Source organism: Ranitomeya variabilis, chromosome 3 (genome assembly GCF_051348905.1).
Source record: "Ranitomeya variabilis isolate aRanVar5 chromosome 3, aRanVar5.hap1, whole genome shotgun sequence".
NCBI classification, from domain to species: domain Eukaryota; kingdom Metazoa; phylum Chordata; class Amphibia; order Anura; family Dendrobatidae; genus Ranitomeya; species Ranitomeya variabilis.
The window spans coordinates 54,432,264-54,458,987 of NC_135234.1; the positions used below are offsets into that span (position 1 = coordinate 54,432,264).

The 26,724-nt window shown below is 41.8% G+C and overlaps 1 protein-coding gene across 16 annotated transcripts in view; it reads left to right on the top strand.

Annotated features, from left to right (window-relative positions):
* Positions 1-26,724, top strand: part of ROBO2 (roundabout guidance receptor 2) — a 1,292,543-nt gene that overhangs the window by 1,082,119 nt on the left and 183,700 nt on the right. For 12 of the 16 annotated variants that reach the window (XM_077294049.1, XM_077294050.1, XM_077294062.1 and 9 more), the window contains exons 5-7: positions 1,211-1,349; positions 16,030-16,157; positions 20,574-20,585. In XM_077294049.1, coding sequence (XP_077150164.1) covers positions 1,211-1,349; positions 16,030-16,157; positions 20,574-20,585 — 279 coding nt within the window. The remainder of the gene's footprint in view (positions 1-1,210; positions 1,350-16,029; positions 16,158-20,573; positions 20,586-26,724) is intronic. The other 4 variants (XM_077294051.1, XM_077294054.1, XM_077294065.1 and 1 more) reach the window with 1 other exon arrangement.

The window sequence follows — 26,724 nt, forward strand, 5'->3', positions numbered from 1 at the left end:
CAGTCTGATGAAAAATTCGGACATGTGCACGGCCCCATGGAAAAAAATTGGTCTGAGGGTGATCCGATATTTTGCTGGATCACATTTTCCCCGAAAATACAGTCATGTGCACAAGCCCAGAAAAAGTCATTTACAGCAAACATCAGCAACCAATCAACTTCATGTAGTCATTGCATAACTCTTAAAGGGGTTGTCTAGTCTAAAAATGAAAAGTCTGCACTAGACAGCTGTCCACTAGACAGCTTCTGCCCAGGAGTATGCATTTCGTGTATATCACCGCCATTCCCGGCGTTCGCGTATATCACCGCCATTCAGCTTGTTAATCCTCACAGCGCACAGTGCGTGCTCTGGGGGATTCAAAAGTCTGCAGTCAAAAAGAGCAACTGCAGACTTTTCAATTTAGACACAACAACCCCTTTAATATTTTCCTATAACTGATGCATTCAGAAAACTCATTTATTCCATTTCTGGTATTATACCAGAGGCCCTATTTGAGCCTATCAGAAAGATTTGATAAAACTATGATCTAGCCTGTAGCTTTGTTTTATTAATGTAGCATTTTTTTTAAAGAGAAGCGTGGTTATTATCGCACGTTGTCAGATCATATCCAGGGAGATTAGCGCTGAAAGCAAGTTATACAGGAGGCTCTAATCGAGTTTATCTCGCACATGTAGCATGTTAATTGTATTGGCAGTAGCAGGGCTCTCCGCTCACTCTATAGTTTTGCAATTAGCTTTTTGACTGATTATAATGGTTCTTTTTAGACTCGAGTTGTTGAAAAATAAAAAAGTCGGTGATATTTTTTACAGCTATTATTGCTTTGTGCTTCTTCCACATTGAGGCTGTAATTGGCTTTGATGGTTTCCACAATGCCCCTCTGAAATGTAGATGATATTCTCACCTTGAAGGAAAATATCCTAAGGAAATAAAGCAAATCAACCATCACCTTGTCTTTACATGCGGCCCTAAATGTTTCATGCTCCTATTCCTCGGATATGGCAAAAAGTTTTATTTTTTTCGTAAAGACTCCAAATGGACATCTCATTCATGTCCCATTGTGTGTTAACTCCGATTAAAAGTATCACGTCCAATTAAGAGGTTTTTTTATTTCATATTGTGCAAAGGTAAAATCTTGACCCAAAGATTACTACTCAAAGGTGTTGTTAAAGGATTTAATAACGACAATTTGTCTTCTCTTTTCCCTCTGAAGAAAGGCCCACTTTTCTCAGAAGACCTATTAACCAGGTTGTACTAGAGGACGAAGCTGTAGAATTCCGATGTCAGGTCCAGGGGGATCCTCAGCCAACGGTCCGGTGGAAAAAAGATGATGTTGACTTGCCAAGAGGAAGGTTCGTCATTTTCTTTAGTATTTATTGAATTATTTATTTTTCTGCAGGTAGACTACTCAAGTCAGTGTCTTTACAGTTCAGTCTTTTTAAGCTTACTTTGTATAGATAGCGTTTTGAATAGAAGTGATTTAGAATATAATTTTACGACACTGAGGTGTGTACATCTCAGCTCTCTTTTCAAGGTTTTCTGAGTCCAGACCCTACAAGAGTATCCCTTATAGTTCAAAGACGTCTATGCTGATGTCACCAAGCTGGTGTGATCATTTAAAAGAAATGGACTTGTTTTCAAAGGATGACTTGGCTAGGATGCTCTACGGCCCAGATTACTTAGTTTGCTGTTTTACAAACACTGAGGAATGTTTTTAAGTTTAAACAATGGTGAAAACACAAAATATATAGGATAGCTCCTAACAGGATTGTTATTACCATGTAATTGCCTACAGGAGAATGGGGTCAGGTTATTAGTTGACATTCTGATGTCAAATTTAGAAAAAAATAACTTTGAGGCAATCACACAAATTTAATTGAGAAATGGTCTTCGGTGGATCAACTAGAGTATGAAATTTGGCCTTAGGTCCTCACCTCCATGTTGGTCAGATGTAAGGACCTTTATGACATTATAGACCCTATAAAGAGGTAACATTTCTACTTGTGGAGAGTGACATGTCTGGCCTGGCATGTTAGTGTGATGAGGCTTATAAGCCTTATAAGTCCTCGGACACACATCTAGCTGAAGTAGTTGTTGACGTCGATGGGCCACCCTCCTACACTTTCTGCAACCACAATCATTATGCCCCTGGTAATTTTCTAAGGGTGTGATTTTCTCTTAAGAGTTTATGGCCCTTATGCGAAATATATGGTGGATTTGAAATTCTGTGATCAGCAATCTAGTTTTGATGAAGGGTTGGTGTTCTTAAAGAGTTAGTCTCATCGAAGGGGTTTCAGTCATCATAGTTCAGTATATATATTTTGCAAGAAAATGATAACTGGTAGGATGCTTCATTTGTCTGCAGTGTGTTCCTAGAAGAGGTCATCCTTTATACAGCTTCTAATGAATAGATGTCCTTAAATGTAGGCCAAGCATGGGGTTTGGGAAAATGACACGTCTTAGAGGGCAGCTGCATGCTGTAATTACAAAGTATGTAAAACAGAAATTCTTCTCTGCACTCGGAGAAGAGATTTTCAATTACAAGGGGAAATTTATGACAGTGTAATAGCAATTCCAACCTCCTGCACAGAAAAGAGCTTCCAATAGTTTTTCATCACCGCCGGGGAAGATCTGTTCTTTTTTTGGTAAAAATATACTTTGACTAAATGTTGTTGCCCAGACATGAGCAGTCGTTTTTTTTTTTTTTTTTTTAAACTGTAATAGAATTTCAGACTTTACTTTTCTGAAACACTAATAGACATTTAATGATTATAAGAACACAACGTTTAGGAAGAGGAAATGCCAGATCGACCAGGGAAGCTTGGCTGGTGCCCCGCACTTCAGTCCCGGGGAATAGAAAGCCTAAATTAAATTTCTTAAAATAAATGTATGGAGCTGATCTGCTGCTTTTTACAGAATGAGGTTAAAGAAATCTAGTAAATCGAGCACTTTACTACTGATGTGTAATGTAATTTCATAGTAGGCATTCTCATGTCATATAGTAATTTACCATTTTGGGTAGTAAAATATATATCTGTGTCCGCAGCTACATAAAAATATATAAAGAAGAATTCACCAGGAAAGATTAATTTTAGACTAAGGCATCTATATGATGTTAATGTTTGAGAGGACCTGTCACTTCTAGTCTATTTTTTATAATTCAGTGGGGTGTGGTTCTCAGCTCTTCTCTGTGGGTGTCTTCTTGAGGACCATGCCCAGTTGGCTAAAAAGATTAGACTTTTATATAGGAAAGTGGTAGCTAGTAGTATCTTTGTTGCCATACATTTGTCCGTTTTGTACTTGGTGTAAATGCCGCTGATTTCCTGAATCTGACATTTTTTTCTTTTACTCCTGCTGTTCTGCATGTCTGAGATATGGCCTCATCTTCAGTGTATAGAAATATAGTCTTTTAGCCTAGTGGATGTGGTCCTCAACTCTTGTTTCTGGGAGGATTCTTAAGGACCACTCCCAATTGGTTAAAAACATTAGACTTGCATACATGAGAGAGGAGTCCATATCTCAGAAATGCAGAGGTGCAGGAAATAAAAGAAAAACAGGGCCAGGAGAAACAGGAGAACATTGATATTTACACCAAAGTAAAGAGTTCCAAATTGATGGCAAGTGAAAGGTCCTCCTTAAAAGAATAGACGCAAGTGCACCTATTAAAGGGAATCTGTCAAACCAAAATTCGCCTATAAGGTAAGGCCACCGCCATCAGGGGCTTATCTACAGCATTTTGTAATACTGTAGATAAGCCCCCGATGTAACCTGAAAGATAAGAAAAACGAGTTTGATTATACTCACCCAGGGGCGGTCCTGTCCAATGGGTGTTGACGTCCTCTTCTTGTCTTCACACTGAGGCTCCGGCGTACTTTATCTGCCCTGTTGAGAGCAGAGCAAAGTACTGCAGTGCACAGGTGTCGGGAAAGGTCAGAGAGGCCCAGCTCCTGCACACTGCAGTAGTTTGCTCTGCCCTCAACAGGGCAGATAAAGTACGTATGCGCAGGAGCCGCGGCATGAAACAAAGAAGAGGACGTCATCGTGTGAAGATGGGAGGCGCTGGACCCGGACTGTGACTCCCATCAGACCGGACCGCACCGGACCGCCCCTGGGTGAGTATAATCTAACTCATTTTTCTTATCTTTCAGGTTACATTGGGGGCTTATCTACAGCATTAGCTTATAGGTGAATTTTGGGGTGACAGATTCCCTTTAAACGATAATAGTAGAATGGCAGAAGAGGCTCATCTGGACCTCTAGTACCTTGTTTACATCATATGCAATAAAATGATGCTGTGACAAATGCTTAAAAGTGGCAGCCGTCACTTCTAAACTAACACTTCATCTGTTTAAAGGGAAGCTGTCACCAGTTTTCTCATAAATCAACCAAAACTATCACCTTATTCAGAGTCTGCACTGCTTTCCACAAATGCTTCTAGAACTCCCTGACTCCACCTGTATACCCCACAAAAACCTATTTAAGTTCTGTATGGTAATCGTGTTGGTTTGGTCCAATGGGCAGGGTTTCGGGCCTCGTCATCCCTCCCTTGCGTCCTCTTTCTTTAATTGATGTGGATGACACCTTGCATCATCCACATTTCTGGGTGAAATCTTGCGCCTGTGCACAGAAATCACGGCTCTTGATTGCGCCTGCGCACATTTCTTTACTCTAGTGGGGGCGCATGTGCACTTATGTTTTTGGCTCTGCCCACATAGCGCAAAGCATAGTGCACAGGCTTGAGCCGCAATTTCTTTTTCTATAAAGATCCCAAAGAAAAAGACACGAAGGAGCAACTATTATTATGATGCAATAGTAGAAAATGTATTGAATAATAATCAAAAAATTACATATAGGTGACAAAAAGGTATGCTAAAAGGCAATATCAGACTATAGATGGACAATGATCCAAAGGGTCACCCCCAAGGTTTGTCTGCCCCCAAACAAATATACTCCCTAATCATGCAAGTATTATAAAAGGAAAATTATGGTAGTAATAATAATAATAATATAATGTAAGCCAACATAAAGTAAATGACAAGGTATCGAGATACACATGCAGGCCTTGTCTATAAATACAAAAATGCATATAGTAATGGTAAGACCTTAAAAAGGTAGACTGAGTATCAGCAGAATACAATTACAGTGCGAAGTTCCAAATTATCTCATATAATATTATATGCTACAGTCATGAGATTATTAAAGTGCACGAAACAAGAGATTGTTTAAAATAATGTTTAGAATAGCCATAGCCTACAAACATAATGGGCCATAGTGATCTATATATATTATTGTCTAAGGGGTACTTCCGTCTTTCTGTCGGCAACTTCCGTCACAGAAATCCTGCATCACTGATTGGTCTCGCCAGCTGCCTGTCATGGCTGCCGCGACCAATCAGCGACAGGCACAGTCCGATTAGTCCCTCCCTACTCCCCTGCAATCACTGCCCGGCGCCCGCTCCATACTCCCCTCCGGTCACCGCTCACACAAGGTTAATGCCAGGGGTAACAGACCGCGTTATGCCATGGTGTAACGCACTCCGTTACCGCTGCTATTAACCCTGTGTGTCCCCAACTTTTTACTATTGATGCTGCCTATGCAGCATCAATAGTAAAAAGATCTAATGTTAAAAATAAAAAACAAAAAACCTGCTATTCTCACCTTCCGTCGATCGACAATGCGCTCGCGCCTGCCGCCATCTCCGTTCCCAGAGATGCATTGCGAAATTACCCAGAACACTTAGCGGGCTTGCGAGACCGCTAAGTCATCTGGGTAATTTCACAATGCATCCTGGGAATGGAAGATGGCGGCAGCCGCGCGCGCATCGCCAGAGCTCCGCTGGATCCCGGCGGGTGAGTATATAACTATTTTTTATTTTATTTTTTTTAACAGGGATATGGTGCCCACACTTCTAAATACTGCGTGGGCTGTGTTATATACTGTGTGGCTGCTATATACTACGTGGCCAGTGTTAGATACTGCGTGGCCTGTGCTATATACTACGTCGCCTGTGTGTCTGTCTTATTTACTGTGTGGCTGCTATATTCTGTGTGGGCTGTGCTACATACTATGTGCCCTGTGTTATATATTGCGTGGCCTGTGCTATACACTACGTCGCCTGTTGTGATTTCTGTTCTTGGGATCCCTCCGGTGGTTGTAAGTGGTAGTGCTGCTGTCTCTGGATCGCAGCATTTATCAGGTGTGTTCACTTTTTGCAATTCTGACTGGGCTATTTAGTCTTGCTCTACCCTTTAGTCAGTGCCAGTTGTCCATTGTTCCTGGAGGATTCACATCCCTGCCTGGTCTCTCCTGCTTAGCTGTTCATTTCAACAAAGATAAGTTCTGGCCTTGATTTTTGCTGTCCACATGCTGTGGGCCTTATTGTTCAGTTCATTTCCATGTTTTTGTCTTGTCCAGCTTGGTCTGTATAAGGATTTGTTTAGCCAAGCTGGTATCTCTGGAGATGCAGGTATACCCTCCATACCTTTAGTTAGATGTGGAGATTTTGTATTTTCTGTGGTGGATATTTTCTAGTGTTTTTATACTGACCGCATAGTACTCTGTCCTATCCTTCCTATTTAGCTAGAAGTGGCCTCCTTTGCTAAATTCTGATTTCAGTCTGTGTATGTTATTTCCCTCTCCTCTCACAGTCAATATTTGTGGGGGGCTGTCTATCCTTTGGGGATTTTCTCTGAGGCAAGATAGTTTTCCCTTTTCTATCTTTAGGGGTATTTAGTTCTCCGGCCGTGTCGAGGTGTCTAGGCCTGGATAGGTACATCCCACGGCTACTTCTAGTTGCGGTGTCAGGATTAGGAGTGTGGTCAGTACAGGCCCCACCTTCTCCAGAGTATGTCCCATGCTGCTCCTAGGCCACCAGATCATAACAGTCGCCTGTGTGCCTGTCTTATATACTGCGTGGCTGCTATATACTGTGTGGGCTGTGCTATATACTATGTGCCCTGTGTTATATACTGCATGGCCTGTGTTATATACTACGTCTCCTGTGTTATATACTACGTTGCCTGTGTTAGATACTGCTTGGCTGCTATATACTGCGTGGGCTGTGTTATATAGTACGTGGGCTGTGTTATATACTGTTTGGGCTGTGTTATATAATGCGTGGCCACTGTTATATACTGCGTGGCCTGCATTAACGCATTGGGTATTCTACAATATGTATGTATGTATGTATATAGAAGCCACATAGTATATAGCACAGGCCACATAGTATTTGTCTGCTATATACTACATGGCTCCTACATACTACGTGGCCTGTGCTATATACTATGTGGCTGCTATATACATACATACATATTCTAGAATACCCGATGCGTTAGAATCAGACCACCATCTAATAGTATAATAACATCGTAAAAATGAGTTACACACCGGCATGTAATAAGTGGCAAAGTATTGGAAGGTAAATATAATCCTGATCCCATGAACCAGGGTTATACAGACATGGCTGAAAGGGTTGGCATCCTTCAACTTATTCCAAAAAATGAAGTATTTCTCCCAGAGAATTATTGCAATTGCACGTTTATTTCATTTGTGTGTATTGGGACAGAAAAAAAAATTAAAAAAAGGCAAATTGAACATAATTTTACACAAAACCCCCAAAATGGGCTGGACACTTTTAGCCATGACTGTATCAATAGTATTCTAATGGGCTCCCATAGATATAATCTGTGTAGCATGATCAATTAAAAAAAAATACCAGATAATACCATGGTAGCCCGCATGTGTGTATCAAATAAAGTACATATAGAAATAGTTATGAATAACCAATTCCTAAAGACCTGATGAGCTGGTATGATGAGGTGAGAGTAATAAGAATGGGGGGAGCACATATCTCGCCATAGTAATATCTTTTTTTTTATTTAAAATAAGCTCTGGAGGCAGATTTTCGGGAGATCTGTGTCCAACCCATATATCTTAACAGCTCATTTACATATGAGAAAAATGTGGATTTCTCTGGAATAAAACATCATATTGTAGATATCAAGGTATCATTTTATTCAGCTTCCTATGACCTACATCTCCATATAGGTGGCTTAGGAAGGTTAACCCTACTGACAGATTCCCTTTAATCTGATGCCGTTAAGGCTGATGGCTGGTACTGCATCCGATCTCCGTAGGCGAGTACGGCTTCTCTTTTATATCATAAAATGATGTTGAACAGCTTATAATGTACATTTAATGTATTCCTGTGACATACGATATACTGTGATACCCTATTTTTGATTTTGTTTGATAAATTTACTAAACTATCTCACACTTTTTAAATCAGTATATTGATGTATTACAGCCAGAAGAAGACTAAAAGAATACGCCATTAGCCTTCTTTTGACCAATGGAGCCCTATAGACACGTTTTGGTGTGTACGTCTGAAGCTTTTGCTCGCACACACACTAAATGTAAAAATAAGAATATTGTGAACGTGAATCTGTAACAGTAGGTTGTACTGCATTCGTCACTTCAGCAGAAAGTAATGATAGAGAGGATAGAAGATACTGACTTTTTCACATTATTTTGTACAAAGCCGAAAGAAACCAAAGCACAACATACAGTACTGTGTACATCTTCAGCATGTGGATTTGCCGGGGGGTACAGTACCTTGACCGGTTCTTGAACCGAGTCTCTTGTGACAAAATGTTAAAAGAAATTAAGATTGTTAACATCAATAAAACAGGAGACTTTTACAGAGCTACAAATGCTGGATGTATCTGCGGCACGCAGGGGAAAGCTACCGGTCTAACAGAGACATAAAATTATATTTGTTTTCCAATTGTATCGGATTCCAAGATTTTACCCTCATTTTTTTTTTCTATTAAACTCTGTAATGAAAGGAATGTTATAAAGAGAAACAAACAAATGTTTTATAATATTTTCATTATTCTAAAATTATGAATCATCCAACAAAGATTATTTTCAACATGGTGAATCCTGTGGGGTTGTGTAAGTACGGATAACATTTGCCTCCAAGCGCACATATCTCACTGTGGTACATGTTCACCATTTATCGTCATATTGTTTTCAGGTCCAACATTCTGTTCCAATTAATTTCTTAAAATGACTTTATGTTTGAGTTGTTTTTTCCTGATACAGATCTCCAATCCCTCACATAAACAATAATAAAAATGGTAAAATTCGGTCAACCTTCAACCACCACTTGGAGGAGCTTACTGTATACTAATCGAATAATCACTATCTTATCAAACTTTGCATAAGTTAATGGTACAAAGAAATATACAAAATTTTATAATATGTTTTCTCAGAGAAATAGGCTTCATTCTCCTCTTACTAGCTACTTCTTTACTTCTCTTTGCCTCCTGGAAAAAAACATTCAACTCCAGCTTGGTCAAAGAAAAATGTACTAGAATGTACTGCGGCCACCTTTGCAATCCATCAGAGGTAGCAGTTCTCCTTGATTTGCAAGTTCTTTGTTATAGAGTTTGCAAGTGCTACTTTGAAGCTCAGTGAATCACTGGGTCCTGTGTCACGGGTGTGTCAGATGTTACAGACAGTCGCTCTGCATCTGGCTGCAGAATGTCTCTGCGTTTCGCATTGCAGACGCCTTCTTAATCCTTCTGACTTTTGTACCCTGTGGCAACCTCCCTCCGGCTGTTATTGACACACCTGGATCTGGGTGTTTATAGACTCTCAGTCTGCTTCACGGAATTGCCAGTGATATTTACATTTTCCCCTTGTGAAGGCTTGGAGTTATAGCAGTTGGCATACTTCCTCTCTGGTGCTGTTGGAGGACATTTGGTGTTACCTCTCTGAGTCTGCTCAAGCTAAGGTGCTTTCCTCTTGTTTGTCTCCCTTCTTCTCTTTAGTTTACAGTGGGGACTGACCAGTGCTCACCCCCCTCTTCCCTATTCAGGACCTAGCTCTAGGGATACACAGGGCTTAGGTTCCTGCTCTGCAATTGGTGTAGAACCAACATAGGCACGGTAGGGGAGGCAGGATGCTATTAGATCTACCAATGGGTCTCCATTCCCTCTTCCCCTCATGTTGCACTTAGTCTTCCCACACTGTGTGCAACATTTTGCCATCTTTAGTTCCCCTGCACTCCTTCACTGCAGTGACAAGTTTGCCTGTGCATTGCAGCGTTGGAGAGTGTGACCGTACTGCCAGTCCAAACTGTCGCTCATCAAGAGAGGACTGCCCCCTGGCACCTCTCCCCGATGCTCTTCTGAAAATAAAAGATGCAACAGGCCCTTTAAGATGAATAGATTTTTATATATTCCCTTTAAATGGTAGTATGTATATTTGGAAAGGAAATGTCATGTTCTTCTGAAGTGTAGAAAAATACAAAAGAATAAAATATATTTTTGACAACTAATTAGCTAGAAAAAAAAGACAAAAATAAATCAAAGTACAACATAATCTGTGTGATCTTCCTGAAGGCTCAGAAGAACATATTCCATATCAGCTGCAGAAACTTCTTACATTTTTTTTACCTTTGTACGAACAGATGGTTATAGCTGTACTCTGATTTACTTTCCTATTTTTGCTTCTTTTTTTTCTCCATTTTTATTTTTTTATTTGACTTTTTTACAGCTGGTAACAGTCAATTCCTGGTACGGTGATGATAGAGCATGTTATCCAGGGGCCAAATCTAAATGGGGTAAATATTTCATGCGTGTGTAGGAATATACGGGTGGGGGGTGTATGTGCGCGGAATAGACCGCCTGCTTCCCATTGTACAGCGGTCATTAATCACAAGAAGCAACAATGAGTGTATTCAGTCAGACCCAATGATTGCCAGATTTCTCAATCCAAATATCCCCATCCGTGTTACTGTTGACTTCTTACTACTGTTTTGTCATCTTTTCTGCTTCTAATTAAGAACAAACCTAAGCTTTTCCTCTTGCATATCTAGTTCTTCAGCTTTCCTAGGCTTCAGCCGCTTGGCATAATAATATGGCTTTTCTGAAAGGTTTTAGAAGCACCTTTGAACACAAGACTGAGAACGTTAAACCCTTAAACAAAAGCAGCATTGAGACACTTTCCGATAACACAAGGTAGAGTTTTCATGCTATTATAAGACCCAAGGAGCGACCAGCAATGCTCCGGTAACACATATACTGTGCACAGAGGGCCATTGTCTGCGGCACTCTGCACCTTTCTGTTATTTATTTCGCTTTGTGGCGACATTCCAGACTTTTCTATAGTTATAACTCAGCTCACAGTCATACAAGGACTAGTAGGTATAAGCCAGCGCTCTGATATCACTCTGGGAAATTTTCATGGAAAATGTGCAAATGGTATTGTATAGATAGATAGATAGATGATAGATAGATAATAGATAGTTAAATAGATACATACAGTAGATACTGTAAATGGATAGATAGATAGATAGATAGATAGATAGATAGATAGATAGATAGATAGATAGATAGATAGATAGATAAAGAAGAAAGACACAAAAGCAGCATCAACAATTACAGGGTGCAAAGCCTCCCAGGTACAAACCAGTCCTTCAAAATAATCCAAAGAAGGCTTGAAATAGGTTTGCACTATTGAACCGAAATGTCATCATGCGAGCTATTAAATAGCACTTAATTTTTTAATCTGTATATGGTGTGCCACTTCCATTTTTTTTGGATTTGATAGAGAAGTAGAGAGATACTATAGATAGATACTGTAGATAAATAGATATAGGAGAGAGATACTATAGATACGATAGATAGATACTGTAGATAGATGGATAAGAAGGATAGATACTGTAGATATACATACTATAGACCTTTTTCTACCACAATTTTTCTTTCCTCTCAACTTTCCTTTAATATACTTGGATACAGCACTCTGTGAACAGCCAGCTTCTTTAGCGATGACCTTTTGTGGCTTACCCTCCTTGTGGAGTGTGTCAATGACTGCCTTCTGGACATCTGTGAAGTCAGTAGTCTTCCCCATGATTGTGGAGATAATAATAACTGAGATAATGACTTTTGGGTTTTCATTGGCGGTAAGCCATAATCATCAACATTAACAGAAATAAACACTTGAAATAGATCACTCTGTTTGTAATGACTCTATATAATATACGAGTTTCCCTTTTTGTAATGAAGAACTTAAATTAATTAACTTTTTGATGATATTCTAATTTTGTGAGAAGCACCTGTAGATACTGCAGATATGATAAATACTGTAGATAAGATAGTGTAGATAGATATGGGGTAGATAGATATTATAGATGGATACTGTAGATACAATAGACACTGTAGATATAGATAGATACTACAGATATGTAGATACTGTCTATAGATACTATAGATATATACTGTAGATATGATATATTCTGTAGATATAGATACCGTAGATAGATATTACATAGCTAGATAGTGTGCCCATGAATATACTTCTGTCTTCTCGTGACTGGATACTTGCCATTTTCCTATAAATAAAAGGAACTCCAGTAAAATTTAATATTTAATGGGGTCTCATGGAACTCAATCATGTCTTCCCTCAGTAGACCTCTTCTCAAGACGAGCCTGGCTATTTGTTTAGCGTTTTATTATTAGATGCCATATTTTATATTTGGCAGCCGTTTCTGCAGTTGCATCCGGTTGGATATTACCTTGACCGACCCTTGTGCCCCGGCCTTATAATCCTGTGTGAATGATCCGATCACATTGCTCTGGCCTTTCCTCCTCTGATGGAGGCCTTTACCTTCATTTATTCCCCACTTCTTTCAGAGGCCACAATAAATAAATGAGATCCCAGGAGTTTCTATGGATGTTATTGTCTCCTCGCTGCGTACGTTACCGTCCGTCCGGCCAGTGGCATTAAATTATTGCACGGCTACTTTGGAGAGATTTTACATCTAACATCGTTGCATTAGTTACTGTTTCAAATATATGAGATTCTCAAATTGATCCCATAGTTGACGCCTTCTTCCCGTAATATGTTTGCTGTGGTTTATTTACTCGGTAAATGGTATCATGCAATTCCAATAAGGATGAAGCAGTGGTAATGTTCCTCTAATCATTCTGACCCTATATTATATAGTGAAGGTATTTCTTACATCTCCAAAGAAAGTAAAGAAGTGCCAACATCCTTTATTAGTCCACATCCAATTTCTGGAATTGCCGCAGTTGCAGCGTAATTAGATCGCAGTGAGTTGGATATTATCGTTTCACATCTATAATGTCTCAATTTGGACTCAGTGAATGGGGCATCCATTGCATATATAAATTATAGTTCTGGACATGTTACATGGACGTTCACACACCAAGAATATGTTATATGGACATAACTGAGGAACAGAAATTAGACATATCATTCTATATGGCCCCAAGGATATGTTAGCACCATAAAAAATATTGGCAAATATATAAATATGGGTATGTATTTGCCAATATTTCTGTGGTGCTGACATATTCTTTGCACCATATACAATTATATGTCTGATTTCCGTTTCTCAGTCATGTCCATATAACATTAAAGATAACTAAAGTTGATTCTGGATTTTGCCCTCTTACACACGTATGAACACGTAGCTTGGCTGGTCTTGAGGGGAAACAAGCTGGACACTTTTCTGTGAGGTCCTAAAGAACTGTACCATGAGAAACCTGAAATATACCTTGACTCCTTCACTTCAGTGCAGAACACACTGAGTATATATATATATATATATATATATATATATATATATATATATATATATATATATATATATATATATATATATATATATATAGAGTAGTAAGTGAGTTCGCAACCCGGGGTCCACTGTGCAGGAGAGAACCTGCTGCTAGTAAAAGACAGTACTATGTGGCGGTATAAGCAAACTCTGTTACTTCACAGATTCGCTTAAGAAAGAGAACCTCTGTGCCCTTTTAACCTCACAGGGGAACAGCTACCTAATAGAGCCGACAGTGGTCATGCTGTCAGCATAGCACACACAAAACTCCTCACCAGAGGTGCCGGTATTCTAGGGGCTAATTTCAACCAAACCCTGAATCCACATACACAAACTCCTCTCCAGAGGTGCCGGTATTCTACGGGCTTATTTTAGCCAAACCCTGACCACATGCAAGCATGACCACACTGGCGCTAAGCTCATAACTTAGGTTAATACTAGCGCATGGCCATGCGGCCATGCAAACCTTGTATAGCTGCAGCAACTTCAGGACCTTCCTAGAGGACCAATGGGAGCTGCTACAGTACCTGAGCAACTTCAGGACCTTCCTAGAGGACCAATGGGAGCTACTACAGTACCTGAGCATGTGACCCTCGACCTCCAATGAGAGGTCTTACCGTGGGCATGCTCACAAGGGGAGAAGCAGGACTTAGTCCCAGAGACGTCTGCTCGCCGCTGACCAGTACTGGCTACAATTGCTGAGCCTGGAAAGGCATTAGTAATCATCTGCACCATATCAGGCTGAGGCAGACGCTGGGACCAATGTCTCTGTTGAGCAGGCTCCACTGCGGCTGGAGAAGAATGGGAGACCACAGCCGAGATGGTTTGAGATTCCCCCTGTGCAGAGGTGGAAACTCGAACACTAACTGAGATAATTTTGCCTTTTCCATCCAAATATATATAAAACACTTTTGAAATTGTGCAAAAAAATACTACTTTTGGGTCTGTTATGCTAGATCCCAGTGCCCCATTTACTATAAAACCAGCTGTGACACTGTCAATGTGTTCTTGGCCAGAATTAAGCCCATAATCCTTGCAAGTTAGCACCATGTTGTCCGATCAAAGTAAGATGTGAATTGTCTTTGTATCTGCAAACATTTATGAAACCGGTTTGCAGATGTCACTGATTACTTCCGAACTGATTAGTTCTGCCTTTATGCTTTTTCATAAACCTCTACCACCAAGTAATTTGTCGAAAATATTCCACCTTGTTGGTCCATTTTTACCATAAAGCTTTAGTTCATGTTGCTTTATTTTTGAAGACCATCATCTTATTTATAAATCTCTAGTTTATGAATTTCTGATCATTATTACCCATCTGACTCGTCCACATGCCTATCGAGAAAAGTCCAAACTAAACTTTTTACCTCAAACTTTATAAATGAGGCATCCCATCAAGATAAGCCTTTACTTTATAATGAGAGAAGTCAGAATTTCGGCCCCCCAATTATCCTAGGAGTGAAAAGATGCAAAACTGATGGTCCCTGCTACTTTTTCTCTACACAGCCATGCTCCCAACCAATCACAATAACTTGAATGGGTCGTTCTGCTTTCCCTGGACTGTCAGGTCAATCAGCTCCCACTGTGTGGGGTTGATCCATTATAAAGAACTTTTTCTGGCAAAAAACGAGTTGGTGGATAGTTCCAGAGCACAGACCTCCACCGATCATAAAGTGATGGCATATCCTAGTGATTTGTGAGATAGGACACCCCTTTAAATGATGCTAGCATATCTATGTCTAAGACAAAATGAAAAAGTGTATAAAAGAGTGTGATATCTACTGTACAAGAAAGAACCTCTTGGGCACTATGGGCGGGTGCACATTGTCCATATGCTGGGATTTGTAGTCCCAGTTAGTTGCTTTACCTAGATGACTTAGATCACTTGAATTATGATTATGATTATGCCCGAAGCTCCATCAAGCGAGGTAAAAGTAATGCGATCTTGTTCTCCAAAGGGACTAAAAGGTTTTATCAGAGTATAGTGATGATTAAATAGATTGGAAAGCCACAAAAGCATAACAATGTAATGCTTACGGTGTCAGAGAGCGCGCACGACGTGTCATATCGAGGACTGATCACATTCATTTGTCATGTTGCCATATTGCAAAGAACAAAGTGATATTATTAATAATGCCCTAATACCGGGAGCACATGGCAGTACTAATTTTATTGCCTCAAAGTTTTTAACTAATGCATAGAGGCATAAAACTGTCATTGAGATTTATGTTAGTGTGAAATTATTAAAGCCTACGATGAATGGTGCTAACAGGTACATCTGTGATGAATCTATATGTTGCAAGGTAAAGGTTTGCGTGTCTTGAGAAACATCCATTATTACATTAAGATTTCCAATTTTTTTTTCACACCTTGATATATAGATATGACATCAAGGATGATTACACTTTACGGATTAAGAAGGCTGCCAGTATTGATGAGGGGACGTTTACGTGTATTTCGGAGAACCGGGTTGGTAAAGTGGAGGCTTCAGCGACGCTCACAGTAAGAGGTAGGTACAATCATTTCTTCTCTAATTTCATTAGATCGCTAAAAAAAAAGAAGACATGAGAGGGGGCAGTGATTGACTTTTCCTACATATTAACTTTCAGGTACATTGCATGAATTTCGATTAGATTTGATTATACAGATGAAATATCGCAGCAAACCTAGTTCCAAAGTTTGTGAAATAGTAATAATCCAACTAAACAGGAGACATTCGTATGACTGTTAAGAAGGAATTTCACAAATTAACTGAATACCTTCCTTTTAGTTGTCCTGTGAAAATTTTACTAATGGGTTCAGATTTAGTTATTTATTGGGTCGTCCACTACTAGGACAACTGTTTATCGATCTGAATGCTTGGCCCCATTAAACTAAAAACGCTTATGCTCACCCCTCATGCTGGCGCAGTTCCAGTGGTGTCTGCAGTCACGTTCCTGGTTGTTATGTCACGTGAGCCCTGCGCTTAGTCAGTGCTGGCGTCACTGTCCCCATCTTCCGATATATTAGTAATCAAGAAGAAGTAAGTGGCCAGCCGCTGCTCTAGCTACCTTTTGATTACGCATATGTCCGAAGGAGGGGACAGTGATGCCAGCGCTGATTGTACGCAGGGCTCACATATCATAACCACACGTGAGCCCCGGAAACACGAGTACTGACAATGCTGGAACTGCACTGGCACAGGAGCTGAGTGTAGGTGGTTTTATTTTAAAGAGGCCAAACATTTAGATCGAGGAGGGGTTGTCCTAGTAGTGGACAACCTCTTTAACTCTCCTCCTATGTTGATAATCATGGGTCTATGGACCCTTCCTGTTTCTTATGTTTCTTATGTACCAAGACAGCATTGTCATATGCCCCTCATTGACCCCTCTAAATGGCTAAAATGTTTGGACAATATGTGATAAAGTAGAGGATGATTCAAAAAGGACGATGCAAAATTATAGCTTCGGTGTTCATAACCGAGAATGCCTAATGTATTAACATGAAACGACGCATTATCTAAGTTTTATCTATAAACTACATACAGTTTGTTCAAAGTGATTTCCATTTGTGACATGACAGATGTCTAGGCCGTAGTTCCGTTCTTTCCAGATATTTGCCAGCATATCCTCGGGTATGAACTCCATTGTCTCAGTGATGCATGGTCTCAAATCGTTCATACCCTATTGCTGGGTTATGAGGGTAGATACTCTAAGTCCTTGATGTAGTCCCACAAAAAAGTGTTATTTTGTGATCGATCTGGTGGAGGCCAGTGGAATGTTGGTGAATCATAAATCTGTCTTAAACCTTATTTTCTTAGTTAACCATGCCCACTTTTTTAGAAGTGGACTAAAATCATAAAAGTTGCACATTTTTATGTAACATTTACATGTAAAAAAAAAGGATTAACATTTTGAAAATTGTTGAAAAAGCCTTTATAAATGATCCCCTTTATATATATATTGACTGGCAAGAGGGCATAGATTCCGCTGAAAGTGGTATGGTTCAATAGAAAGTGTGCAAAAAAAGCAACATTTTTATAGAAATTTCTGGCACAAAGTACGCCAGCTAATAGGGGATGAACACTTGGAAGGGAATTTATTACAAAAATGGACTATTTGCCCATAACAACCAATCAGATGTAATTTTTGGTATTTCACAGGGTCTCTGGAAATGAATGAATCTATTTGGTTATTATGGGAAATGATTCAACTTTTTACTTTTACTTTGCACTAGTCTTGATAAATTAATCTTGAAAAGGATCTTATACATATTAAAATAACACTGTCCAAATGCCTGAAGTTATCAGGCATGGCCGATAGACTATTGGCCGGTCGACCTTCTGACTCATATCACAGATGATTTTGGGGAAGTGAAGGATCCGACAAGTTGAACTTCCAATGGCCGATCTGTTTCTTCTCCGGGAAATAAGCCACCACCAAAGAAGCCCATCACCAACTCTCTCGTAGAAAACAGAGTAACGCCAAGTAACGAGCCTTCCTGTGTACGGGGGTACTCGGGAGAGATATCTGTTGGCCAATCTATCGATTATGGGGGGCTTTATCCCACACAGTCTAAAGATGCACCAGATTTATCAAACAGCATGAACCACTATGATAAATTTGGAGCAACTTAAAACCATCTAGTCACAGTTTGTACTATATGAGAAAACATTGATAAATATGCCCCGAATAAATAATATGATTCAGGATATATTCCTTTAAAACAGGATCAACAAACATGAAACAATATATTTTCCAGATTTTTTTTCTTGCCCTTATTTCATTAAAGTGTTACAAATACTCAAGAAATGCTATTAAAAATGTGAGTTCCCTCTTGATAAATTTTATTTTCGCAAAAGATAAAGGCAAATAATCATGAAAGAAAAATATTCAAGGAATTCTGAGGTTCTTACAAATATCATTTTCCCATTCCGGGATGAAATTGCACCGAATGATTTTTCTCCACTCAATGGAAACACTATTTCACAGTTTAGTGGCGCATGTTTAGTGCTATCATGCAAGCTGTTATAAGGCTAATAATAGTATTTTTAGCACATTCCATGCTTTTTTTTCAACACAATACATCACATGTAAACCTTCGTGAATATCTTATCGGAGATGGAAGGAGAACGGAATTGTTGGCCTGGCTATATATGAAATTCACGCATGGGTTAATTTTTGGAAATTGAAGCTATTTGCTTGAACATCTGCTATATTCGCTCATATATATTATGTAGGTGGATGAATTCAATCATTTTCTCTCTTTTCCACACTAATACATAGTATCTGCCTTTGCTAATCTAATAGGAAAGCTAAGTTTGTCCACTAGGAAAGGGAAACTCATTTTATTGGTTAGACATTTCAGAAAAATCTAACACATTGACAGAATGAGATTTGTGCTGATAATAATAATAATCTTTATTTCTATATAGCGCTAACAAATTCCGCAGTGCTTTACAGTTTTGCACACATTATCGCTGATCTGGAGTCTCAGGGTTATAGAAGTGCTGAACCAGTATCCCCTATATAACAATTTTATAGAAAACCTGCTCAAGGTCTTCCTTGTAAATCAATTGTGCAAGTAGATAACTGTTTTAAAAGACAACCATAAACTAATCTCATTGTTAATGTCGCTGATTATTGAGGGTGTTTATCCGGGACTTTGGTTATCGTCATCTGGGGCTAAGAACTTACAAGCAGGTAGTTGCCAACCACCTGCCTGTTCTACCCGCTGACCATGTCTGCCGGCTCCGAGTGGTCACGGACTGCTCCTGCTGGAGATTCTCGCTCTTCCAGTGACGTCACGTTCACAGAGTAGCGCCTTCTTTTCCACTCTGTTCTGTTGATGAGGTGACTCTACCGATGTCATGCTAATTTACAGCCTGCTCCCCGCTTCCTAACTTCCACAGAGTGGCCCAGAAGAGGAAGAGCTGCTCTACTGACTGACTGGTGAAAAGAAGCGGAAGAGTCATCGTCTGAGCGGTTAACAATAAGCAGAATAGGCAGGAAATTACCAACTTCATGCCTGTAAATTCTTAGTCACGACAAGAAAAAAATAACTACAATCCCAAATAACCCCTTTAAAGTAGTAAATATGTGGTGGCCCCAAAATGATAGATAGAAAACTTATCTTAGGTAGATAATCTGAGATAGATAAATTAGATGTATTTTCTAAGATATATGGAAACTAGATAGACTATCTGCTTATCTATCTATTATCTATCTATTATGTATCTATCTATCTATTATCTGTCTATCTATCTATCTATCTATCTATCTATCTATCTATCTATCTATCTATCTACCATCTATCATCTATGTATCTACTATCTATCTATTATCTGTCTATATTCTATCTATTATCTATCTATTATCTGTCTATCTATCTATCTATCTATCATCTATCTATCTATCTATCTATCTATCTATCTATCTACTATTTCTCTATTTTCTATCTATCTATTCTCTTTCTATTATCTATCTATCTATCTATCTATCTATCTATCTATCTATCTATCTATCTATTATGTCTATCTCATATCTATCTAAGCAGAGGATATTTTGCTTAATACTGTATTTGCCGGTAATATTTATGCATGCGGTTAACTAGATTTTATATTACTCCCACTTTTTTGTATTTTACTTCATACGGGGCGGTAATGGATAAAAGTAGTACCGTACCAATGAGTGATATTTCCCATGACAAATCTGAATGTTTGTTAAGGATCTCATTAGTATGATCAGTTTGTGGAGGGCAACACCACTTACTTCTTTTTCTCTATTTTTCATACACGAGCCCCTGTGTTTCTCAGCTGATTCATGCATGCACTGATGATTTAATCTGTTGTAGTCACTATAGCCATGTAGTTTTGCATGTCACATTCTGACAAACTTTCTTTTAATTTTCTTTTTATGTTCTCTCACCACCATTGTAATTTCTTCAGTTCGCCCTGTTGGTAAGTAACCATCCTTATATTACGTTAGCATGGCATTTTGCAGTGTTCCATCTTTCCTTTATATTCTGGATCATGGCGAGCACATGGTACAGGGAGACGCCTCTGTGTCTACTGCACATGTAGTATATTACCAGCAGATCACAAGCACTTGTACTGAGAATGGGACTTACATGCTTTTCCTTTGCAGAACCTTTGGTGAAACTTACCATTTATACTATTACAACTCTCAAAAATATTACTAGTACTTAAAACATCCATTTTATAACTCAGGATAATTTACTTTAAAATTCTTATTTTATACAACTTTTATAGAGATGATAGCCATTAACAGGGTCTAAGGGTTTAAACTTCCACCAATCACTATGGCCGTTCTTCTTGAGGGTCTCCAGGAAAGATGTCCACAGAAAACATTGAGTTTATGGTATTGGTGGTCAATCTGCTATGTTATCTGAACCCAAATGTGTCTTCTGTCTGTATCAAGAGGTTACTTATCATTTTTGACCAGGGCTGGGGCAGGCAAACATGCATATAATACCACGTACTGATTTGCATGTATTGGGTCATTATCCTCAGAACAGGAGTAAATACAGCTACGGTCCCAACAATGACAGCCACATTCTCCAGTAAGTGTCAGCCATGAGGAAGCACTGTACCCTCTCTACCTTCTATACCACTGTCGTGCTCTACCCTCTTATGGTAGGATGTTGTTAGCGAATGTTTAGCTGCTTTCTCAAAAGGCCTGCCTCATTGTTGAATGTTGTTGACCAAAATTGGCTGAGCTGATCTGCCATCAGATGTCTATGGTGGTAACTATACTTTTCATTGAGAGTAGATGCTTGGGGAAAGCAAAGTTTTTGACTAGATAAACCACTGCTAGGAAATGTCTGGTAGAGTTATATTCCTCTCTCCCTGTTGAGAACACATGAAGGAGTTGGGAGGAATGGCTGTTGGCTGAACCTAAAGTAAATGGCAAGCCTTATTCTGGCCATATCTCTTGACCAAAAGCTATCTCTCCTCCAAATATTGTTAAGGCTAGCGGAACGCACCGAGTAAATAGAGATGTTTTTATTGATATTGGTGCGGTCGCAGCCCAGGGTCCACCGTGCAGGAGTACCTGCTGCTAGCAAACGGTGGCACTATATGGCGGTATGGACTAACTCAGTTAATTCACCGTGTAGCCGTGAAAGCAAAGCACTGTGCCCTGTTAGATTTCACAGAGGCACAGGCTAACTGCCCAAACAGAGAGCAGTCAGTGGTCACGCATGCACACAAAACTCCTCGCCGGAGGTGCCAGCATTCTAGGGGCTTATTTCAGCCAGGTCCCTGAATACATACGAACACAAACTCCTCGCCGGAGGTGCCAGCATTCTAGGGGCTTATTTCAGCCGGGTCCCTGAACACACTCTCACGTGACCACAATGGCGTAAAGCACATAACAAAGAACAATACAAGCGCATGGCCGTGCGGCCATGCGAGCCTTGAATAGTTGCAGCACGTACAGGACCTTCCTAGAAAGACAAATGAGAGGCTGCCACAGAGCGTGAGCACCTACAGGACCTTCCTGAAGGACCAATGGCCTTAGCTGCAGTATCTGATCATGTGACCCTCGATCTCCACTGAGAGATCTTACTCTGGGCATGCTCAGAACGAGAAAAGCAGGACTTAGTCCCATAAGCGTCTGCTCGCCGCTGCCCAGCACTGACTTCAATGGCAGAAGCAGGAAAGGCAGCAGTAACTCTTTGTACAGAGTCAGACTGAGCGAGACGCTGGGACCGACGTCTTTGCTGAGCAGGTTCCACTGTGGCAGGAGAAGAATGGGAGACTGCAGTGGAGATGGCCCGAGATTCCCCCTGTTCAGAGGCGGGAACTCGACCCCTAACATTACCCCCCCTCCTAGGGCCCCCCTCCCCTTGAGCCTCGCTACGTTCAAAGGCAGCAATGAGCTGCAGAGCCTGAATGTGCTCAGCAGGCTCCCAGGACCTATCCTCAGAACTGTAACCCTTCCAGTCCACCAAATAAAATTTTTTGCCATGAACCACCTTGCACTCCAAAATAGCGTTCACCTCTTGATCATCCGTAGACGAACCCGATGTCCCGGCAGATGACTCAGAAAACCGGGACATGTATACGGGCTTAAGGAGGGACACATGAAAGGTGTCGGTGATACCTAGGCGTGGAGGAAGGGCTAGACGGTAGACCACAGGATTAACCTGTTCGAGGACCTTGAAGGGACCCAAGTAGCGAGGAGCAAACTTAGTGGACTCAACACACAGCCTGATGTTACAAGCGGAGAGCCACACTAAGTCGCCAGGAGCAAAGGTCGGGGCAGGGTGCCGATGTGCATCGGCGGAGGATCTCATTCTCTCCTTGGAGGCCCGGATGGCATCCTGAGTGCGGTCCCAAATGTCTCATGCCTCCACTGCCCAGTCTGCCACTCTGGAGTCAGCAGAGGACCCGGGCATAGGCACAGGAACCCGCGGATGCTGGCCGTAATTAAGGAGGAAAGGAGTCTGACCGGTGGAGTCGGCTACAGCGATGTTAAGGGCAAACTCTGCCCACAGTAACAAGGATGCCCAGTCATCCTGCCTGGCAGAAACAAAATGTCGTAAATAAGTGACCAGAGTCTGATTGGCTCTCTCAACCAACCCATTCGTCTAAGGATGATAAACCGAGGAGAGATTTAACTCAATACTGAGTAGACGACAAAGCTCCCTCCAGAATCGAGACGCAAACTGGGGACCCCGGTCACTGACAATCTTGTCCGGCATACCATGTAAGTGAAATATATGCTTGATGAACAAGGCTGCCAGAGCCCGTGCAGAAGGTAGCCGTGGAAGAGGCACCAAATGAACCATTTTGGAAAAATGGTCGGTGATCACCCAGATAATGGTGCAACTACGAGACTTGGGTAAGCCCACCACAAAGTACATCCCGACCATCTCCCAGGGCCTGTCCGCCACCGGCAGAGGGTAAAGCAACCCAGCTGTCCATTGCCGAGGGGACTTGTTCTTGGTGCAAGAGACACACGCCCGAACATAGTCTGCGACATCACGAGCCATATGCGGCCACCAGTATGTCCTCGCCAGTAACTCAGATGTCCTTTTGGAACCAAAATATCCACACACCCTGGACGAGTGTGCCCAAGAGAGAACCTTCGGTCGCAAACTGGATGGTACAAAAGTCTTGCCCGGAGGCACAGACTCTAGCGAAACCGGGGCCACAGTTCTCAGGCTCTCGGTGGGGACAATAAGCCGAGGCTCCTCTTCCTCCTCCACAGATGACACAACAGAGCGAGAGAGAGCATCGGCACGAATGTTCTTCTCCCCAGAAAGAAAATGGAGGGTGAAATAAAACTGGGAGAAGAACAAGGACCATCTGGCCTGGTGAGAATTTAACCACTGGGCTGTCTGCAGGTACACCAAATTTTTATGATCTGTGAAGCCTTGGAAGGGAAAACGAGCTCCTTCCAAGAGATGTCTCCACTCCGTGAAAGCCAACTTCATGGCTAGCAACTCCCTGTCCCCGATGGAATAATTCCTCTCTGCTGGTGAGAAGGTCTTAGAAAAGAAGAAGCAAGGATGCTTCCGACCTTGAGCATCCTTTTGGAAGAGGACTGCTCGAGCACCAACAGATGAGGCATCCACCTCCATGATAAATGGCTTATCTACATCGGGGCGATGTAGGATGGGAGCGCTAGCGAAGTGTGACTTTATGGAGTTAAAGGCCTTGGAGACCTCCTCAGACCACAATTTGGGATTTGCCCCCTTCTTGGTGAGGGCAACCAAAGGGGCTACCAAAGTTGAGAAGTGCGGAATGAACTGGCGATAATAATTAATGAACCCCATAAAGCGCTTCACCGCTTTAAGAGAATGGGGTTCCTGCCAGTCCATCACAGCCTGTAGTTTGGCAGGATCCATAGCCAATCCCTGGGCAGAGATGATATAGCCTAGGAAAGGTAAGGACTCCTGCTCGAACATACACTTCTCCAACTTGGCATAGAGGGAGTTTGCCCATAGGAGGTCAAAGACTTTGCAAACATCTCTCCGGTGGGAGTCAATATCTGGAGAGTAAATGAGAATATCATCCAGATAGACTACAACCGAGGTGGTGAGCATATCCCGGAAGATGTCGTTCACAAAGTCTTGGAAAACGGCTGGGGCATTACAGAGCCTGAAGGGCATCACCAGATATTCATAGTGCCCATCCCTGGTGTTAAAAGCCATCTTCCTTCGTCCCCCTCACGGATGCGAATCAGGTTGTAAGCACCCCGCAGATCTAGTTTAGTAAACACCCTTGCTCCCTGAAGCCTATCGAAGAGCTCAGATATCAAGGGCAAAGGATACTTATTCGTAACGGTGATGGCGCTAAGACTCCTGTAGTCTATGCATGGACGCAGTTCCCCATTCTTCTTCTGCACGAAGAAGAGCTCAGCCCCAGCAGGTGACACTGACTTCCTGATGAACCCTCTTGCCAGATTCTCTTGAATGTACTGAGACATTGCCTCTGTCTCTGGGAGAGATAACGGATAAACTCGACCCCGGGGAGGCTCAGCACCAGGCAAGAGATCAATAGGACAGTCATAGAGGCGATGGGGCGGAAGGGTCTCCGCCGCCTTTTTGGAGAACACGTCTGCATAAGACCAATATTGCTTGGGGAGAGAGGATAGATCTGCGGGCACCTCTGTAGTCGCAACCTGAACGCACTCCCTCTGACACCTACCCCCACAAGATTCACCCCATCCCAGAATTCTGCCTGAGGACCACTCGATATGAGGAGAGTGGTACCGTAGCCAAGGTATCCCCAACAGGACCTCATCAATTCTCTCAGGAATGACGCGCAGAGATATAATCTCCTGATGGGATGGCAACATGGACAGAGTAAGAGGGATGGTCTGGTGTGTTTTCTGTGAGGGCAGTGTTGACCCATTCACCACTCGTACCGTTACTGGTTGAGCTAGCATAAGCAGGGGTATTGCGTGACATTGGGCGAAGGCAGAAGACATAAAATTGCCCTCCGCACCAGAATCCACGCAGAGCTCTACCGAGTGGGAGGATGAGCCTATAATAATTGTCCCCTTAAAGGACAATTTGGAGGCAAACGTCGCCGTGTCTAGTGTACCTCCACCTACTACCACTAGACGCTGACGTTTCCTCGACCGCTGGGGACATCTGTTGGCAAGATGTCCTGACTGCTGGCAAACATGACAGACCTTGAATGCACAAGAGGTCTGGAACTTAGATCCCGCTCGTGACACTTCCATGGCCTCATGTGACTCAGGAACCAGGACCGGAGATTCCAGAGGTTTGGCGAAGGTGGGAGCCAGCTGAAACCTCTGCCTACACTGGGCTCGCTCTAACCTCCGCTCGTTAAAACGGAGGTCAATTCGAGTAGAGACAGTTATTAACCCCTCCAGTGTGGCAGGAATCTCCCTAGTGGCCAGAGCGTCCTTAACGTGATCAGCCAGGCCCCTCCAAAATGTGGGGATAAGGGCTTTATCCGACCAATCCAGCTCAGAAGCTAAAGTACAAAAGCGGACGGCAAAATGGCTGACCAAGAACTCACCCTGAGTTAATGCCAGCAGTTGGAGCACCGTGTCATGGGTGACTTGAGGTCCTAAAAAGACCTGTTTCAGAGTGCTCAGGAACAGCGGAGCACTCTGCACCACATGATCGCCACGTTCCCACAGCAGCGTAGCCATTCCAACGCCCTGTCCGACAAGAGAGACACAATAAATCCCACCTTAGCCCGCTCTGTGGGAAAACGTGCAGCCAGGAGCTTGAGGTGAAGAGAGCACCGAGTCACGAATCCCCTACAAGATTTGCTATCTCCAGAAAATTTTTCTGCCAGCGAGAGGTGAGATAATGTCGGAACAGGGGTGGCAGTGGACAAGGTTGCTGCAGCCATGCTAGCAGCCTGTACAGCAACTGCGGTAACATCCACAGCTGAGGTTGAGCTCTCGAGAGCCACCAACCTACCCTCCAGCTGCTGGATATATCGCAAGGATTGCTGAATGTCCGCCATTTACTAGTCAGACCCTGGCGCTAGTATTCTTCTAAGGCTAGCGGAACGCACCGAGTAAATAGAGATGTTTTTATTGATATTGGTGCGTTCGCAGCCCGGGGTCCACCGTGCAGGAGTA